At 35.8% G+C, this 16,030-nt stretch overlaps 1 protein-coding gene across 2 annotated transcripts; it reads left to right on the top strand.

The window, feature by feature from the left end:
* Positions 1-1,369: 1,369 nt before the first annotated feature.
* On the top strand, positions 1,370-14,915 carry LOC149011353 (azadirone synthase LFS-like). Of its 2 annotated transcripts, none has more exons than XM_089161154.1 (11): positions 1,370-1,690; positions 2,534-2,729; positions 3,113-3,211; positions 3,472-3,523; positions 6,150-6,271; positions 6,386-6,486; positions 6,626-6,684; positions 9,721-9,777; positions 10,420-10,465; positions 12,047-12,126; positions 14,380-14,915. In XM_089161154.1, exons 1-11 carry the CDS (start codon positions 1,556-1,558, stop codon positions 14,468-14,470), a joined length of 1,038 nt encoding a protein of 345 aa, XP_089017280.1. In that variant the 5' UTR covers positions 1,370-1,555; the 3' UTR covers positions 14,471-14,915. The 2 variants fall into 2 exon arrangements, with proteins under 2 accessions (XP_089017280.1, XP_089017279.1); XM_089161153.1 differs by having other exon boundaries at positions 6,150-6,289; positions 14,380-14,913.
* The last annotated feature ends 1,115 nt before the right edge of the window (positions 14,916-16,030 follow it).

Here is a 16,030-nt window from a genome sequence, read left to right on the forward strand (position 1 = left end):
GTTGCTCTTTTTTCACCCTAACATACCTACTTGATGTTTTATACATTAATTTTCTCAAGCTACTATTGAGTGTTTTATTGTGTCCATCGATTAGAGCAGTGTTAATGGATCAAGCTCGCCTAAACCCTAACCTTGAGGACTTAGAGAGTATAAACCCTTTTCAACCCTTAAAATTAACTTCAAAGACCTAAACCTGAACAAAGATTAACCCTATCCAACCTTATAAGGACTTTGTCAAGTAAACTTAATCTTTTGATGATTTTACCAAATCAAATGGCTTTCTAATCTGCCCTAATTGACTTCACCCAACCTTGATACTAACCTAAATTTTTGTTGGATCCAATAGGCATAGATTGGAATTTGCAAGGGTTTTTTTTTGGACAAATACCATTTTTCTTTGTAGGTGGGAGTAGGATTCATAATCTTCTTGAGTAAAAAAGAAGAAAGAAAAAAGAATTGGGGATGATACAGCAAATTATGTTCCCTTTAAACTTCTTCATTACATATTTATTAATTTTTGTCTGTAAACTCTTTCACATATTTAGAAGGAAGCTCACTTTTGGGTGTTCATTTAGGATAAATTTTTGATGGAGATATGTGAGAAGGGAAAGGTTTCGTAACATTTTCTTTATCTTATTTTATAAAGAAGGGAAAAATACCATCATGTTTTGCGACGACATCTTCAGGTGGCATCTCATAATAGCTTGGTGATCAAGTACCTAAACCATTGCATTGGTGCTATAGTTACATAGCCTACACCTTAGAAGCAATGAATATTTTAGAAGATGTTCTTTCCTTGTCTTTGCTATGTAGTACTTGTATTTTTACTTGTATTCCAACCTTGACAGGGATGACCATGTCGTTACCAAGTGCAGTACATACGCCTCTTTCTGATCTCTGGTTATTGAGTGTCTTATCTCCCTTCCAAGTGTTGTACTCAAATGATCTTTCTTAATTTAATAACTGTTTACCAAAAAAAGAAAAAACAAAATTTTCTTGAAATTAAAATGATTCATTGATGTTAAGAGGAAAAATAGTTTGTAATAGAGTCGCAACAAGGGGTTAGAATTGATATCGAAAATTGGGCCGAATCGATTCTCACATCCGAGTAAAATTGCTTGGATGCTGTGCAATTAATGTTATAGACTGATCATTCGAGATTTCTATCAACCGCCTATTTTCAAAAGTATATTTTTACCTTAATGGCGTATCCCATCCTCATTTTTACCATGTACCAAAAGCTTTACCACCAAAAAAAAAAGAACCGCATTGGAAAAAAAAACTACCCAATAATTGTACGGCACGGAAGTCGAACTCTATTAAACGATCGGTCAGACCGAAACCACTTAATAAGAACGCTTATAAAAGAACCCCCTTTCTCCGCCTCCACGAAAAGCAAACCAACTTCAAAGAAACGTAGAAAATCTATATTTCAATCCCTCTATTGTCTCCGACTCTAACGCCGGCGACATTAACTGCAACAGTTCCGGTGGAGGCTCCGGCGAAATCTAACGCACTGCTTTCCAACTGAATTATTTGCTAAAGCTCCGCCTAAATGGAGAACAACAATCACAATCCAAGCAGAGCTACTACTGGTGAAGCTTTTCCCGCCTCTTCCAACGTTTCCGTTCTAAACTGTATAGATCTATCCAGCCCTGACATCCAAAATTCCGTTTCTTTACTCAAACAGGTAACATGCAAATTTGGGTTCATCTCGTTTACCCCATTTCTTCCACTTTCTTCTTTTTCTCTTAACTTAGTTTTCATTTTATTCAGAGCTATCTGGTTTGGTTATATCAATTGGTGCATGTTGTTTTCTTCGGAAAATTTCATGTATAATTCTGCTCTCTGGAGTGATGATGAATGACCAGTTGTTTAGACTTTTATCTTCTACTCTTGTTTCCTTTGCTTCTGAGATGATTTTGGTCCTGGTTTTCTATGTTTCTGGGTATAGAAGGAGTCGTTCAAATACTGATTTGAATCTTATCAAATCCCCTTCCACAGCTAATTGTGTCTACTAGAATCATGTTGGCTAACCTTACAGAAGGAAACATTTGAACTCCCACCACCCAAAAAAAGAGGAAGAAAGAAAATTATTCACTTTCTGGTGTTCTCTAATATTAACATTTCTGCGACTATTTTAGATTGTTTTTTGGTGCGGGCTTCAATAAGTGGTTTTGCATGATCTTCCTTTTAGAATGGAGAGTATGTATTTTTCTTGTAAGGCTGATAAATTTAAAATTCAGCACAAAAGATTCATAGTTCTCATGGTTGCAGATTTCCCTGTCGGTACTTTGTGTTATTTCCCTTGTCATCTTAGAAGATGGAAAACTTAATTTTAACAATTTTTTTTTTTTTGAGTCCGAAGAGTTTATATATAGGGGAGGGGGGAATATTACTAATATAGGGGGAGTTTAATTTTAGCAATTTGGTAGACAGTAAACGTTAAGTGCGCTGTAGTTTGCTTACCAGTCACAGCATATTTCTTTTTTAATATACTGGCTTATTCTTCTGTTTCTTTTTTATAAATCAGGCATGCCTAGATTCTGGATTTTTCTATGTGATTAATCATGGAATCAGCCAGGATTATATGGATGAGGTCTTCTCCCACAGCAAAAGGTTTTTTGATCTGCCTATAGAAACGAAAATGAAGCTTCTGAGGAATGAGAAGCATCGAGGCTATACCCCAATTCTGGATGAACTTCTGGATCCTGTCAATCAAGTAAAAGGTTGCACGGCTGATTTTTCCCTTCTCTCTGTATATGAAAAACTAATGGTTTTTCTTTTGGGTGAAAACAATACAGTATGCATAAAAAAAAAGCAACATGACCATTCATCATGGAATGCAACTTCTTGTTGTATTATGCATGTTTTCGGTTGTTTTACAAATAATACACATATTTCCTCCTCTGTGGTTGAGCTGCTATGGACATGTAATTCAGTGACCTTCAATCTTCTGTGATTCTGTAATATTATATTATTCTTGGTTTGCTTACTTAGTATTGGAATGATAACTTTTCTATTCAGTAGTCTTTGTTTTCTTCTATCATCATCTTCTGTATGTTATACTGAACCTGGCTACTCATTTCCATTTCATTTTTCCATTTGATAGGAGATTATAAAGAAGGATATTATATTGGAATAGCAGTGCCTGAGGATGACCCAGAAGTGGAAAAACCATTTTATGGGCCAAACATCTGGCCAGATACAGGTATACACTGTTGGTTCAGTTTTAATCCTTGTTTCTGACTCCATTGTATGCAAAAATGATTTTTTGTTTTTGGGAAATTAAGTTTAGTTAGGGGATTAGATTATCTACCATTCATGTTTCCTGGATTCATGTGGGATTAGATTATCTACCATGCGTATTTCATTGATATCTTATCTTTTACTTGCTAAGCAAGCTGAATGACGAATTTTAATGACCTTGAATTTTTATATTGATGATTTCTAATATTTAATTCCTTGAAGATCTATTACTTGGATGGAGGCAGACTATGGAGAAATATCACCAAGAGGCACTGTAAGTTTGCCATTGACTTAACTAGTGGGTATCATTTAAAACTTGAGTATACAACAACAACAACAACAATAGGTCTTGTCGCAACTAAATGGGGTTGACTACATGAATTCTTGCCTTTCAATCAGTTTTGTTTGAGGTCATGCTAGATACAAGGCTTAAGCATATCTTTTTTCACCACTTCTCTTATGGTTATCTTAGGTCGACCCTTGGCTCTTTTAGTTCCTTCAATCTGGATTATATCACTTCTCCATACAGGGGTATCTATAGGTCTTTGTTGAACATGGTCATGCCACCTCAAACGACTTTTTCGAAGGTTATCACTTATGGAAGCAACTCCCAAACCAACTTTAATATGATAATTCCTTATCTTATCATTCCTAGTTTTGCCACTCATCCATCTTAGCATCCTCATTTCTGCTGCACTGAGTTTATTTATATGATTTTTTTAACAGCCCAACACTCCGCACCGTACATCATAGCTGGTCGAACGACGATTCTATAAAATTTTTCTTTAAGCTTTAATGGAATACGTCAATCACACAAGACCCCGGACACACCTCTCCACTTCATCCACCCTATTTTAATTATTTGGGAAACATCATCCTTTATATCACTTCTTTTATTTATGATTGAACGTAGGTACTTAAAAGAATCACTTGAGGAATCTCGTTATCGTCAAATTTCACCACCTCATCATCTGCGCGATCATGACTAAAGTTACAAACTAGATGTTATGTTTTTGTTCTACTTAATTTAAAGCATCTTGATTCCAAAGCTGCTCACCATGACTCTAACTTGGTGTTAATCCCCATTTAAGTCTCATCTATCAACACAATATCATAAGTAAAAAGCATTACACCAAGGGATCTCATCTTGAATGTCTTTGGTTAATTCATCCATTACAAGTGCAAATAAGTATGAGCTTAAAGTTGATTCTTGATGTAGCCGAACTGTAATGGGAGTTCATTACTTTGTCTCCCCATTATTCTTACACTTGTCACTGAACCATCATACATATCCTTAACTATGTCTACATATTTATTTGCAACACTTGTTTTCTCTAGTACTTGCCAAATTAACGCTCTAGAAACTCTATCATAAGCTTTTTCTAGGTCAATAAATACCATATGAAGGTCTTTCCTACAATCAATATACCTTTGCATAAGTCTCCTAATTAGGTAAATAGCCTCCGTTGTAGATCTTCCTGGCATAAATCCAAATTGGTTCTCTATAATTGTGGTTAAGTATCTCAAACGGATTTCAATTACTCTCTCCCATAATTTTATAGTATGACTCATTAGTTTAATGCCCCTATAGTTATTACAGCTTTGAATATCTCCTTTATTTTTGTAAAATGGAACCATGATGCTTCTCCTCCATTCATCTGGCATTTTCCCTGTGGTCATATTCTTATTAAACAACTTAGTCAACCAAACTAGCCCACGGGTTCCTAAGCTTTTCCATACTTCTATTGGGGTTTCATTAGGACCTTGTGCCTTGCTTAGTTTCATCCTCCTTAGTGCTTCTTTTACTCCAGAAATCGAAATTCTTCGCATATATGTTTGAAAATTGGTGCCTTGGTGAATGGTGTAATCATCTGAATTATAGGTGCTTGAAGCATGCTCGTTCAGTAGATGAGAGAAATAGATTTCCCATCTTTTCTTAATGTCCTCATCACATACTAGTACTTTACCATCTCCATTTTTAATACATTTAACATGGTAAAGATGTCTACTCTTCCTATCCCTTATTTTAACTTTAATTTTCTTTGCTTCATTTCTAGCCAACCTCTACCTTCGAAGATCTTAAGCATCCTTAGTTATTTGTTATGTCTTAAAATTAGCTTCCTCATTCCTATGGCAGCTTGAACCTCACTATCTCACCATCAAGCCTCTTTATAAGAATGGAGTATTCCTTTGGATTCACCTAGGACATCTTTAGCAACCTTCTTGATACATATAGCCATATCATTCCACGTCGCATTAGTGTCCCCCTCAAAATCCCAATTTCCTTGTTTGACTACTTCATTAGAGAAGGATTTCAAGCACTCTCCTTTCAAGTTCCACCATCTTATCCTAGGATAGTTAACCTTATGCCTTTTATGAGTTTTTGGGGTTAGGCACATATCCAAGACCACAAGTCTATGTTGTGCAGTTAAGCTTTTCACTGGTATCACCTTGCAATCCTTGCACAATAATCCATCAATCCTTCTAGTTAGGAAGAAATCTATTTGACTTCTATGTTCACTTTTGAAGGTAATTAAATGTTTCTATCTGTTGGAAGTAAGTATTCACAATAGATAGATCGAAAGCAACAACAAAATTTAAACTTTATATCCCTTCCTCATTTCTCTCTCCAAAACCTTATCCTCCATGTACACTCTCATAGCCTCTTTGATCTTTTCAATATGTTCATTTTAAATCTTAAGTATTCATTTTAATTTTGGGTACTGACCACCTAAATGGCCATTTCAAAATTTGCTCAAAAAGTTCTGTGGAAGTCAAAATTTTAAAATTTTAACCCTGATTCACTGATAATTCTCAAAGATTATATTTATGATAAAATGTCATCAAACTCATTTAATTTCTATTTGTTGTTTCTTATATGTCTTTTTTTTCTTATCCAGCGAGGTGGCAAAGAAAGTAGCCAGGCTTATAGCTCTTGCACTTGATCTGGATGCTGATTTCTTTGATAAACCAGAAATGCTTGGGAAACCAATTGCAACATTACGCTTGCTACACTATGAAGGTTTAGGACAAGTTACAGGTTCTTCTATTCATAAGGATCCATTTCCTTTTATTGTTGATGTAACATATTTTTTGTGATTGAGTTCTTTTCTTCTTTTCTTTTTTAATACTTCAGGTAGAGTGTCCAATCCATCGGAGGGAATATTTGGGGCTGGTGCACACTCTGATTATGGTTTGATCACTCTCTTGGCAACAGATGAAGTCATAGGTCTTCAAGTATGATCAAAGATCAAATAAGAACTACTGCTTTATTTTAATTGTGTTGCTACATAGCTTTATATTATGAATAACTGAAACAAAGTTTTCCCAATGAATAACTGCAACAAAGTTTTTTCATTTCTGAAATTCTTCACAGATATGCAAGGATAGGAATGCAAACCCACCACTATGGGAATATGTGCCACCACTAAAGGGGTTAGTGCTTCCTTGGGAACTAATCGTAATTAGTCAGAGAAACTACTGAATCTCTATTTTCATTATGTTACATGATTTCTTTCTTCTTAATTTGCCTGTCGTATGATTCAAGCATGGTTGTCAAGGTGAGCCAAGATGGTGGAGGGGAGCCTAAGCATGTAGGTGACAAGCCACTCGCTTGGTTTTGCCAAGGCAACCAAGGTTTCTAGCTATGTATTTTGTCGCTTCATCTTTTCTAACATTATTAGTATGTCATATAAATAAACTCAGTGTGGCTGAAATGAGGATGCTAAGATGGATGAGTGGAAAAACTAGGAGGGATAAGATAAGGAATGATCATGTTAGAGCCAGTCTAGGAGTAGCCCTGATAAGTGAGAAGTTACAAGAAAGTCGTTTGAGGTGGCACGGTCACATTCAACGGAGGCTTATAAATGCCCCTGTCTGGAGAAGTGATTCAATCTAAGATTGAAGGAATTAGAAGAGCTAGGGATAGACCTAAGATGAGATTAAGAGAAGTGCTGAGAAAGGATATGCATAGCTTGGGTCTTATATCTAGTATGGCCTTAAACATAGCTGATTGGAAGGCAATAATCCATTTAGTTGGGACAAGGTTGCTTCTTGTTATTGTTGTGCAGCATATATATTTTATACAATAAAAAATCAATAGTAAGCCATATCAAGTTGTCAAGATTAAATATTAAGCCACATAAACTCATCGGATATAAACATTGATCCAGTCATTGGAAATCGTTATTAAGTCACATTGAGTCGTCTAATTTCAGCATAGAACTAAAAGGTAGCAGAATTGAAGAACCAGTTTTTTGAATCTTTAAATAATCAAAACATAGAGTTAGTTTACACTGTTCTTCGAAGTGGTCATTGTCTTGAAATACCTAGTCTCACATTTGGTTGATACTGTTCTTGGAAAATATAATCTTATGTAGAGGCAGTTAGAGTGCGGCAGTTAGAGTGCTCTTAAGAGATCTGTTATTTTTATCTAAGAATTTTGATTCATCAAAAGATTTTATTTTTACATGAGACCTTTTGTATTAGCTAGAGCACAAAAACAGCTGTCCAACAAAGCCAAGATTGCTCTAAGTCTGATTTATATTCAAGGAGTGATGTTTCGGTCAAACTTTTTTTGATATGTTTGGATGCTGTCAAATTCTCTTTGCTAGAAAATATCTTTTTAGATATCAAAATGGATAAATATTTTATTGAATTTTGAAGTTCTACCATATTAAGATTTATGGAACTTTTAGATTTGAGGAAAACCCTAGCATTAGAAAGTTGAAATTTTTCCAACCATCAGAAATCCCATTCTTGTTCTTGAATTGGGGGGCGGGGGTGAATTCTTTATCCCTTTGCTCAGGCTGACTTTTTACCACTCCACATGCCTCCTTTACTTTTTATTCAGTTGAATGAGCACTGAATTTATTTCTCACTGTCTTATAGGTTCCACTAACTTTAAGAAATGAACGAAGTTGAAGTAGGAAAACGGGGTCCACATAACTGAACCCGTTGATGTGTTATATTTAAGAACTCTTCTACTTTTCCTAGCTGATAACTTCATTACTTTTTGTTACTTTTTCCTCCAAAAACATTCTTATTTCTTTTGTGTGCTCTTTATGGCTTATCTTCTCTCCCACCAATCCTTGAGCAATGAAGACTGATGTAGAGGGACCCCCCCTCTTCTCTCTTGCTTCTTAGCCATTTCTACCTACAATGTCATGGAACTGTGGTACAGCAGTATTGTGGTCCATATTCTTCTAAAAACCATTATGTTATCTCCTGATTGTTTTAAAAATCAAAACCTGATCCATTCTTTTCTTCTTTTTATGCCCCTGAAATATAAGAGCACCAAAGATCCTACTGTTTCTTCTCCTGGATTATTATTTTTGTCCAAATTATTCCCTCACCCTCTTTGGCAATCCTGTTGAACAATTTGATTTTAAGATATCTACTTCTTTTATTTATTGATTTATTATCATACGTATTAGAGTTTTCAGCATAGATATGAATACCAGAGTTCCAAAACCAACCTTTTTTTTTTTATAATGTGGAGATATCAAGGTTATCTAGGATGGATAAGATAAGAAACGATCATATTAGAGTTGGTCTGGGAGTTGCTCCTATAAGTGATAAGCTTAGAGAAAGTCGTTTGAGGTGGCACGGCCACGTTCAACGGAGACCTATAAATGCTCCTGTACGGAGAAGTGATATAATCCATATTGAAGGAACTAGAAGAGCTAGGGGTAGACCTAAGATAACCTTAGGAGAAGTGGTGAGAAAGGATATGTATAGCTTAGGCCTTGTATCTAGCATGGCCTTGAACAGAACCGATTGGAGGGCAAGAATCCATGTAGCCGACCCCATTTAGTTGGGAAAAGGCTTATTGTTGTTGTTGTTGTTGTTGTTGTGGAGATATCAAGGTAAGTGTAGAAAAAATTAGACTAGAAAGTTTTCCTTGGACCTAGTGGGTCATTGTATCCAAGATTAGGATCTTGCCATGAGTTCTACCTCGTGGTTTATGCATTAGGCACATAGTTCCTTCCAGGGTGCCTAGGTGAATAGGTGATGTTGCCTTGTGGTCAGGGTCCTCCAACAACTTGAAACATAACACTCCATAACAACTATGGTAAGGTGTACAGCATATTGGTGGACCATTTGTTGATGGTGTATACTCATTTAGATCTCAACCATTGATTGATAAGGTATGTAAAATTCTCAGTTGTATACTTCTGCTAATTTTGTTGCTATTGATCATCTCCCTGTGGATACATTTTTTTCATAGAAAGGCTTCATTGTGCTTTCTGGGTAAAGATGCTGTTGCCTATTTTATCCTTTAGTTATGAAAATATTCTGTATTTGTTCTTTATATGTATATATATATAAAGTATATGAATATTTTCTCCTAAAACATGTTAGTGGGGAATAACTTCGACAATATTTTGCTTTCCTTCAATCTCAACACTTCTTCTGTAACACTCTTATTACATCTCTCACCTTTTTCTTTCTTTTTTCCCCCTACTTCAGAGCATTTATTGTAAATCTTGGTGACATGTTGGAGCGTTGGAGCAATTGCATTTTCAGGTATGCCTAATTAGTGATGACAATATTATGAATTGAAGGCCTGGCTAATTCAGATAGAATGTGAACATTCTGTTCCTTGGGGCTGCCAATTGTGTGGTTGAGACAAAAACCTTTCAGAACTGGAAGTTTCAGGAGTTTAAAAGCAATCTTCCATAACTGGAAATTTCAGGAGTTAAAAAGCAACCGTTAGAATAAAAAAACATGCAGAAAAGAGAGTGGGGGGAGACTATGAATTTATAGTATTAAAATTGAATGGATAAAATTCTCAATTTCTTGTGGAAGAATGAAGACTCATTCTTTTAGCCTTAAAAAAATAGAGGATTTGGCATGCTGAGAAATAAGCTCCTTCAGATTTTCCCACCTTGTCAATTAGAAGTACTTTCTTTTTTGTTCAGGGTGAAACATTTTCCACCAGATATCTTTGGGATGAGTCACTTGCTTCAAATCAATGCTTCATATAATTTACATGTTAAAATCTTCCTAATAGTAGAACAATTTTTTTTCTCTCTTTTGAGGTGCTATTCTTTTCTGTCAGATAGAAGGTTAGTGTTTTAAGGGATATTGAAGCATGCAAACTAGTTCTTGTACTTTTGATTCACATAATTGAGAATTTTTGTAATCCATGGTTCTGTTTTATTCCAGGTCCACATTGCATCGAGTACTGGGGAATGGTCAAGAGAGACATTCTGTAAGGCGTTTTATGCCCTTTTGAATGTTCTATACTATCTAGACCTATGGCTTCATTCTGTTGCATTTTAAATGCATTAGATGCACTTTTCACCTTGTTGAGAATATATTCATTTTCTATGGTGCTGCTGAAGTTTCTGTAACTCTCAGATCTCTGAAATTTGCAAGCAGGACATTACTGACTTGCTATTGGCTACAGTCTAATGGCCATTTCTAGACCTATTATTTGACTGGGGCTGATTTGAACATTATTGGATGGTAGTGTGATATTTTTGGTGCTTACTTGTTGGGACAGGGTTTTCATTTCATGAGGGGCCTCTCATATGGTTGGGTGGGGTCAGGAGAGGCTGGGACACTGAGCTCCTGAAATCCAGTATAAACTAACAAGAATACCCTCTGACCACTAGTTACAGTGCACCTCTCATGTGAGGGATCTGTGCATGCTGCTGGTGCAAGAAGAATCAATATAGATCTAGAACACTATGTATAGCAGGTGGAATGAAACACTGACCATTAGCATAAAATCTCATAGATGAGCCCATTCACTGGTTGGTCCTGATGTTAACAGATCACCTTTTGGTAAGTGTAGCCATAGATATGTTATAAAAAAAAATAATAATAATAAAAAAATTAAAAAATTAAAAAAATAAAAAAATAAAAAAGAAGAAAAAGAAGAAGAAGAAGAAAAAAGAAAAGAAAAAAAGAGAGGACAGGATCCAGTGAATGATGCTCCTGTTATTGCAGTGTCTAGGAGGAAATGTGCGCAGTCTTGCCACTTTGTGGATGGGCTATCTTCAAGTTTTGAACCCACAACCTTATGATAGCCCTAGAATTATGCAATATTAATATTATAAGCATGAGAAGTGAAGGGAGAGCTGAGCCTCCCTCCCTCCCTTCCCTCACATCCCACCCTCATCCCCCCCCCCCCCCCAAAAAAAAAAAAGAAAAGGAAAAAAAGAATACATCGGAAAAAAAAACTTTATAGCAGATGTGTACACATGGAAAAACATCCTCTGCTGTGCACTGTCTGCTGTGCACAACAGTGCACATATATACCAAATAAGTGGCTGAAAAAGTAAAGAAACTAGAAATCTATTTTGGACTTTCCAAATCTAAAATTAAGCTTTTAGTCTCAACCTTTTATTTGGTATAAAAGGTCTAGAGGATTTTTCTTTCCGTCTACACATGGTCATGGACAACAGCTTCTTAATTTCTTTTCAAATTAATTCTTCACTTGGTGAAATCAAGCTTGGAAATCAAAGGTTGATGCTCTTAGTCTAATATTTGAGAAATTCTTCATCACGATACCTTTTCTCAACACAATTTGGGTAAAATACTAAGTGGGTAGTAGGGAGAAATATTAATTTTCTTTTCTTTTTTTTTTTTGGTAAAAATATTAATTTTATTTTCACATACAAGCATTTGTTTCTTCCTTATATTATTGTAATTTCTCTTAAAGCCTTTGTTTTCTTATTACATTTTCCCACTATTTTTGTATGTCATTATATACATCGTGAACATCAATGTAAAGGACATTTTTTCCCCATGGTAACTAACCTCATCTCTTTCTTCTTGGGGGCAGATTGCATTCTTTGTGGAGCCTAGCCACGAATGTCTTGTAGAGTGCTTACCTTCTTGCAAATCAGAAATGAACCCACCCAAGTAAGTTGCTGCATGAACACATAATCATGACTAGAATACAAAGAAAACAAAATCTATTATAAGTTTATATCCATGGGGATCTGTATTCTGAAGTAATGCTGATCTGGGCCGAGGATGGAGCTCACTGAACATAGAAATTATTTTGCATTAGGAGTAATACAATGATTGTGCTGTCGAAAAAAATTTTTTTTTTTTGTTTGGAGGGGGGTGTTGGAATTTGATTCAGTGATGCAAGGTCCCAAAAGCTTTTCACATGAACAGACATACAGTCAAACAACCATCACAGATCACAAATCACAAAAAGCATCCGGTAGACAAGATGGCGTTGTTCATTAGTGTGACTAAGTAGACATTGCAAATGGATATTTGGGCTACAAACCAAATTCAGTGTAGGTATAATGCACCATACACTTAAGTAGCACCCACTATCAGGAGCACCAACCCTCAATTTAGTAGCACTGATTATAAGGAGAACCCACCCCTAGATTCATATAGCACCCATTACAGAGGAGAAACTGACCCAGTATCAAGCAGCTAGGTGATAGCTTAGAAGATGTAACATGTTTGAGTTTGACATATACATATGCTCCCATTAAAGCACAACACCAACCAAGGTATTTTATCAAACACCTTACCTACAGTCTGGCTTTAATTATTAATTTATTATGAAAGAAAGCACAATAGATAGGTTAGCACAAAACAGTTTACTTGCTGCTTCTACTTAATCTCTGTTCTTAAAATAGAAGAGCTTCAATCAATCATTCATTGAAGTCTTGGATCTCTCTTGAGTCTTCTTACGATTCTCTTGCTTTGTTCTCCACATCATGTCCTTTTTCCTTTTCAGCGCTTAAGATGAACTCTCTGCATACCTACAAAGCATTAACAATATGATGATCAGAATGGAATCAAGAATCTCTTCTTGGGATTTCCTCTCGGAACTCTTCGTTTCCCAGTTTTTCTCTCTTTTTTTAAGTATGCACGTAACCCATTAAAACTGAAAAATAATGACGTAGGAACAGTGAGCCACATGTAGCCGACATTTGATGCAGCTCTGTTGATGGCAAGCAGCCAATAGTTTTTGGCAATATGTCTTCATTGTGCGCTGAGAAAAAACCATTTGCAAGTCGAGTTTCTCAGCAAACTTGATTGACATTAAACTTTCTCTAGTGGTCACTCTGTAGAATCCAGTTGATGTCAAGTACCACTCCTTAAACATTCAAGAATCTCTGTTTAGCATTGAACTGAGTGTGTTGGATATCCAACTCCTTCAATCTGCCAAACTCCCCAGATATGTTGTGCCATCTTTCCTTCACTATTGGTCATCCCTCCTCTCTAGCAATGCGACCAGCTGAACATGGTTCACAACACTGTGGCACCTTGCTGAACATGCACCTCTAGCAACAATGCATTAAAAAGTTATCAATCTTAAAGATGCGTATCTTCTTCCCTAAAATGGAGCAACGACATCTAGATAAGTATTGGCTGGTCCATAGGGTTGATCTGGTTCTGAGGTTGATAAATATCCATCTACCTAATTCTTTCTTCGTTCTTGGAATCATGCACAAATAGAATTTTAGCCAGGATATGGGGGTCAGGTCTGCATCTTGAAATTCTTATGTATTAACATGTAAAGGTTGGAATAGTGAACCGTGGATATCCATGCCAGTATAAATTTGATATGTATTGAGGATCAATTTAGGTATTGGATTGGATATTGATCCTGTTCTGATCTAACAATCTGCTACTGAAGATGTATCTGGAATCAGGTCATTGTCATCTATTTTTTGCATTAAGTCTGTGTCACACGGACCCAAATGATTCTTTTTTCTAGTCTTGGAACTCCACCACTGGTATTTTCATAACCTGTTCTGACTCTTATAATGGTGATGATAACACTATCTTGGATTTTCAAAACATGGATTTAATGGGACCACATTTGAGCAAAACCCAACAAGCCATTATCACAAGTGTTGAGATGTGTAACCCACCTCTCAGAGGTATTGGGGGGGGGGGGGGGGGTTCTTGGGTGGTGGGGTGGGGTTGCTGCAGAGCTCTTGTGTTGCCTATTTTCAGGAACTACCCTATAATTGTTTCCTGCTCATTGCCCATGGCCCTCATGTCACATTGCTCATGTTCTCAGAAGCATTATCTTTACTTATTGATGAAGCATTTAAAGGATCTATCATGGATAGAAAGATCAATTGATTGCCTAGTTTGTACAAAGTATATATATTCACTGCTCTGTTGTGTCAGGTTTCCTCCTGTGAGATGTAAAACATATCTAAGTCAGCGATATAAGGATACTCATGCCGACCTAAACTTGTACCAGACTCATCAAGATTAGTTGGTGATCATGCAATACTAACAGAAGAGAAGAGCAGGCTCTGGGGAATTCACCCATAGGTATTATAACTTTTTTTAAGCATATATGTACATAACAGTAACAGAAGAGCAGAACAGACTCTGTGAATTCATTGAGAGCCATTATCACTTTTAATTATATATTTCTAATGTGTAATAAACAATTTGAGAAAACGATATATAATTTAATAAAGAGAAGCATTTTTTTTTCCATTCAGGCTTAAATTATTTACAAAGGTGTGTTTACATGATCCACTGGTTGATTCTTGAAGCCATAGTTGTAGAATTCACTTTATGTGTTCTGTTTCATTTGAAGCTGAGATCATTGTAGAAGAGAGTAGAATGCATTGGAATGGAGACCCCATTAAACTAGTATACTTTCCTGATAATGTATAGTGCAGCACGTGACCAGATTTCCCCTTCACCCATCTTCTTCATTTCCTATTTGCTCAACTCAACCAAGGAGCGAACACACATCTCCATTTAAGGTTAATCTTTGCAAATAGGGTTTAAGCTAAGGGGTACTCGAGTCATTTTAACATATAAGGGTATTTTGATCACATGTTAATATTTATTTGAATTTTAGGATTTTTTTTATAATTTTTGGACTAGAAGGGGGTCACGAGTTTCATGGCAGATGGGGGTCTACATGTAAAAATTTTTAATTAAAAAAAAGGGGCAAATTGGTCATAAAAGTGATAATTTGTCCTTAAATTGACTTTTTCTATAATACAGGAGAGACAAATACAAGTTTCAATTTTTTGGGACTAAAAATGACCTAAACTAAACCTTAGGGGGTCTTGAAAAAATTACCCAAAAAAAAGAATAAGGGCAAATTGATCATAGAAACGATAATTTGTCCTTAAATTGACATTTTCTATACACAAGGAGGCAGATGCAAAGTCTCTCTATTTTTTTTTCAGTGGATCCACATATATGAATTATACTGTCACCTCATTTTTCCCTTCATCTCGCCCAAGAAACTCCAAAAAAGAAACAAATATTTGAAACATAGAAAGAAACCCTAAGAGAAAGAACACTGGAGAAGGGAGCCAGAAGAGATAGACGCTCAGGGTGTTATATTAGGTTCAGTCACCTTCCTTCTATCTCCATCACACTCTCTTACCTCTTTATATTTGTTTCTGAATTCCCTATGCTTTTTAGCCAAACATATTTTAGATTTTTGAGGTTCCTATTCCTTGGTTCCCAACATTAGTTTTTTTTTTTATTTTTTTATTGTCACCGTTGACACTCATGATTCAGTTTTTTTTGGTGAGTATGAATTGATTCATACTTCTTCTTCTTATAATTTCGTCGTTGTAGAAAACATGACCAAAATTCTGCAACTGGAAAGGTTGAATAAGATGATGGAGAGAGGGGGCAAGGTTGAAAAAAACGATGGAGATGGAGATGGAGGGATATTTTGAGGTTCTAAGATTCGTTTTCAGTTATTTAGACTTTGAAATCATGTTTTAGTTAATTTGAATGAAAGCATTCACATGGTGGAATTCTATCAGCATCAAAAGCATTAAACTAAGATATA

This window comes from Hakea prostrata, chromosome 7 (genome assembly GCF_041222555.1).
Source record: "Hakea prostrata isolate BN-2017 chromosome 7, UWA_Hpros_2, whole genome shotgun sequence".
NCBI lineage: Eukaryota > Viridiplantae > Streptophyta > Magnoliopsida > Proteales > Proteaceae > Hakea > Hakea prostrata.

Excerpts from the sequence above, each read along its gene's own strand:
- LOC149011353 (XM_089161153.1), top strand. The coding sequence starts at position 1,556 with ATGGAGAACAACAATCACAATCCAAGCAGAGCTACTACTGGTGAAGCT. Across the intron at positions 1,691-2,533 it reads CCGTTTCTTTACTCAAACAG|GCATGCCTAGATTCTGGATT; the intron begins GTAACATGCAAA and ends TTTATAAATCAG. Across the intron at positions 10,466-12,046 it reads ATGGTCAAGAGAGACATTCT|ATTGCATTCTTTGTGGAGCC; the intron begins GTAAGGCGTTTT and ends TCTTGGGGGCAG.